This window comes from Sinocyclocheilus anshuiensis, unplaced genomic scaffold (genome assembly GCF_001515605.1).
Source record: "Sinocyclocheilus anshuiensis isolate Anshui unplaced genomic scaffold, SAMN03320099.WGS_v1.1 scaffold154, whole genome shotgun sequence".
NCBI lineage: Eukaryota > Metazoa > Chordata > Actinopteri > Cypriniformes > Cyprinidae > Sinocyclocheilus > Sinocyclocheilus anshuiensis.
This window is the reverse complement of record NW_015546101.1, coordinates 3354284-3358554: the sequence shown is the minus strand read 5'-3', so window position 1 is coordinate 3358554 and position 4271 is coordinate 3354284. Positions and strand designations below refer to the sequence as shown.

Here is a 4271-nt window from a genome sequence, read left to right as displayed (position 1 = left end):
TCATTTGTGCTAAATGTCCATAGCACTGATGAATAATTAAGTCCAATGAAAGCAGGTTTTTCAGCTGCTGTACATAATATGTGCCCCCCCCAAAATATCTAAATGTTTATTGGGATATATTATATATATATATATATATATATATATATATATACTGTACTAATTGATTTTTGATTTTGCATGAAGTTTTCCCAGCTCTTTTCCAGAGAGTAGATGATACCTAAATTCACAACTCACACACCTATATATATATATATATATATATATATATATATACTGTACTAATATAATTTTGATTTTGCATGAAGTTTTCCCAGCTCTTTTCCAGAGAGTAGATGATACCTAAATTCACATTCTCACACTCACACACTCACATTTCTTCCTTTTCCTACCCATTTCTCTGTCCATACTTAGGTTGTTTATGGAGATTCTGAACAGCTGTTTAGATTGTGATGAAATCCAGTTCAAAGAAGACGGTAGCTGGGCCCCCATGAGGTCGAAAAAGGAAGTGCAAGAGGTGTCGGCTTCATACAATGGCATTGATGGTCAGTCCCAGTTACTGCAGATTATTTCCTCATATTGTTGAGGAACTGTTGCAGGAGGCGTTTTGGGTGCATTCTTGAAAATTGAGAATTGGTCTAAGACATCTTAAAACCTCTAATACAGTGCTGGTAATTTTGCACAGCATTGTATTTTTATTAAAAAAAAGTAAAAAAAACAAAAAAAAATCAGCAAACCTTTCTTGTAAAGCCATACTTGACACAATAATTGACAGGCTACCTCTGAATATACACAACAGTACAAAAGGTTTGTTTTGTTTTTTCTGTGAAAGAAATTAATGCTTTTATTCAGCAAGAATGAAACAAACTGATCAAAAGTGACAGTACTGTTACATTGTTACATAAAAAAATCCAAATAAAAAATAAAATCTTTTCAAATAAATGTTTTATCTGTCTCCAAACCTACATCTGTGTGTGTGTGAGTTTACCTGGATTTTTCTATGTGGGATGTCTGTGTGTGTGTGTGTGTGTGTGTGTGTGTGTTAATTCTTTCATGATTGTCTGTGCTTTTGCTTGTGTTGCGCAGCTGGGAAAGATGCGGCTAATGATTCCATGTCGGGCATTCACGTGTTCACACCTGCAGTGTTTTGATGCTACGCTTTACATCCAGATGAATGAAAAGAAGCCCACATGGGTGTGTCCTGTAAAAAAAAAATCAGCAAACCTTTCTTGTAAAGCCATACTTGACACAATAATTGACAGGCTACCTCTGAATATACACAACAGTACAAAAGGTTTGTTTTGTTTTTTCTGTGAAAGAAATTAATGCTTTTATTCAGCAAGAATGAAACAAACTGATCAAAAGTGACAGTACTGTTACATTGTTACATAAAAAAATCCAAATAAAAAATAAAATCTTTTCAAATAAATGTTGTTCTTTTGAACTTTCTGTTCATCAATGAATCCTGAAAAAAAAAAAAGTTTATTAACCTATGAAGCAGCTTTCATAGCATCTTTTCATTTTAATAATAAGAAATGTTGCTTGAGTGGCAAACAATGAATGTGACATTAACCTTCCCCTGAGAAATGCCATCACACGTTGCCATGCACATGCTTATATAAACCGAACATACACCCTGAAATTATTTGGTTTACAATCTGCTGTGTATGTTTGTATGCATAATCAGGTGGATGTCGTACGACAGTGTTGGAGCAGAGCTCTCAAACAAATGGCAACAGTGGAGGAAACAGCAAAAAAGTGGAGGTGATTGATTTGACTCTTGACAGCTCGTCTGAGGAAGAGGAAGATGAAGAACCCCCTCAGAAGAAAAGCTGCCCCTCGCTATCTAGCATCTCTCCTCAGATGGATAATGGGTACATTTCAGTAGAAACAATTTTTTCAAACAAATTATTTTCAGCTTCTTAAATATGCACAAGTAACTTTCTATGTGTGGGTTTTGCAGAAATGTTTTACTCAAGCTAGCTTGTTTGTTGGCACATTCATAGGGTACTAAATCTCCACAGACAAGCATCTCCTGTGAGTCGGACTCCCAGCATGCCTCAGGTGGATACCAGTTACATTCCCCCACCTCCTCCCCTCATTCAGGATTACCGCCACTACTACTCTACGCCCGGTGACCTGTCAGGTACAGCACCCAAACATCTTTAGGAACCTGTTTAATGTGTAAAATTTGCCTGTTTAAGCTTCAATGTTTGTGTTGATTTGTCTCCGTTACCGCTTACAGATCTCAGCTTTTTTCCTTTTTTACAAGGAGAGAATCATCAGGTAACACAACCCAAACGTTTCTTGGCCCACTGTAATTGACTGTTAACTTGATATAGCTACTTTAGCGACCATCTTCTCTTTGCCTGACTTTTTTCATGCTGTCTCTCCAGCACTACAACATGGTGATGGCAGCAGCTGCATCAGCATCTGAAGATCACGACCTCCTCCTGAGTCGTTTTCTCCCATACGGCTCGTCTCAGCTCTTCCTGGACCCTCCCTCGACCCCTGTAAGTAACAGCCTCCCTCCCATTAACGTCAACGGCAGCAGCACCGGCAGCAGCCTGGTGTCCTCCAGCAGCCTGCGGGAAAGTCTCGGACATCCACCCGCCCCCCGTCCCACCTCCGAATCAGCCCCCACGTCTGCCATCTACGGTCCCATCCCAGACGTCATCTCGTTAGACTGACCCAGGACCGAACCCTCGCACAGGAAACTGACTGAAGAGACTTCCAAACATTGGGAAGAATAGGGGACATACAAGATGACTGAAGGGTGTTTTTGTAAACGATGATAATCGTTGCTGTGTACAGAGAACAAATATATTTTTTGTTTTACTTTTGTATATACCTATCTATCTAGCTATCTAATGTATATGTAAACTTGAAAGAGTTTTTTCCCCCCTGGCTTGCTAAAATTACTTTGGGTTTTATCTCCTGGGACACTGAGGCTCTTTTTCCTTCACAGCTTTGTCTCAACCCCTTTAACATAATATGAACACTTTTTATATCCTTTACCCATCATATTCTGTAGTCGTCTATATTTTGTCTGATTCCATAGGGCACAATGGCTGCGTTCAGACTGTCAGTAGGACTCTTGGTTCTTTTCTCTTCCCAGCAAAACTTTTTTTTTGTCTTTGCCAGTCCATACCATATCCCCTAAACATGCAGGACTGTTTTATATAATGCCTTTAAGGGATAGTTCACCCAAAAATGAAAATTCTGTCATCATTTACACACCCTCATATCGGTCCAAATATGTATGATTTTCTTTCCTTTGTGGAATACAAAAAAAAAATGTTAGTGTATTTTTTCTTTTTCTTTCTTTCTTTCTTTCTTTTTCTATCTTTCTTTTTTTGTTGCACAGATGAAATTTGGCACATGAGAGTAAATGATGACTAAATCTTTATTTTTTGATGAACTCTCCCTTTATTTAAATGGGCTGTTACAGTTTTTCTCAAATGCTAAAACACATTTCACGCTTTCATTTGAGAATATGAGCAGAGTTCTTTTGCAACTTGTGTTTTAGCAAAGAAAAATGTGTTAAGATTTATGAGAACGGAGGATTGTGTTTTGTGAATTGTGTCTTCATGTGAAATGTGTTTATGATATTGGAAAATGATGGCTAGATTTAGTAAATGTGTTTAGACAACTGGTCATTTGGTTTAGAGGATTGGCTTTTGTGTTTTAGCATTTGAGAAAAACTGTAAGAAGCATTCCTTCACATTCAGGTTAACAACTGGAAGTAATAGCATTGCTACAGATTGCCAATATCTGACCTCATGATTCTTAAGTGAAATGTAAATCACGACTGTTTAAAAAAAAAAGTAATTCTCTAACAATTTTGCATCCATTTTTTTCTTGCTCAATGCCAAAAGAACACTGTTTAGTGTTGAAGTTTCTAGAGTGAGAGCTTGCGAGTTCAGTGAACTTAAATGTACACCTTTCTCTTTTTTTGTGGCTACCATGCTTGATTTGTTCATTAATTTTTTCCTTCCGTCCCTCTCTTCTTGAATTGTTCTGTTGGGAGGTTCAACAGTGGCGCAGATGATGAGGTTACGATGTCCTTGGTGTTGGCATGTAATTGCTCATAGATGTTTGTTTGACTGAGGTCTCTATTCAGTTGATGTCTCTTAGGTCATCTGTGTTTGGTACTGTGCAGGAAACCTAAAGCCACTCGTAATTTCTTCTGTTTTGTCACGTGTGCCTTGTGTGAGTGTGTTTTGCGTGTGAAAGAGTGGACCTGTTATTTCTTGTACTTCAGTTAGCCT

The 4271-nt window shown here is 37.8% G+C and overlaps 1 protein-coding gene across 1 annotated transcript in view; it reads left to right on the top strand.

Moving 5' to 3' along the window:
- The window catches only part of pias1a (protein inhibitor of activated STAT, 1a), a 49763-nt gene extending 46527 nt beyond the window's left edge, over positions 1-3236 (top strand). Inside the window, exons 9-14 of the mRNA XM_016501999.1 lie at positions 318-331; positions 415-545; positions 1688-1874; positions 2007-2146; positions 2246-2286; positions 2397-3236. Coding sequence (XP_016357485.1) covers positions 318-331; positions 415-545; positions 1688-1874; positions 2007-2146; positions 2246-2286; positions 2397-2690 — 807 coding nt within the window. The 3' untranslated portion in view covers positions 2691-3236. The remainder of the gene's footprint in view (positions 1-317; positions 332-414; positions 546-1687; positions 1875-2006; positions 2147-2245; positions 2287-2396) is intronic.
- Positions 3237-4271: the final 1035 nt, after the last annotated feature.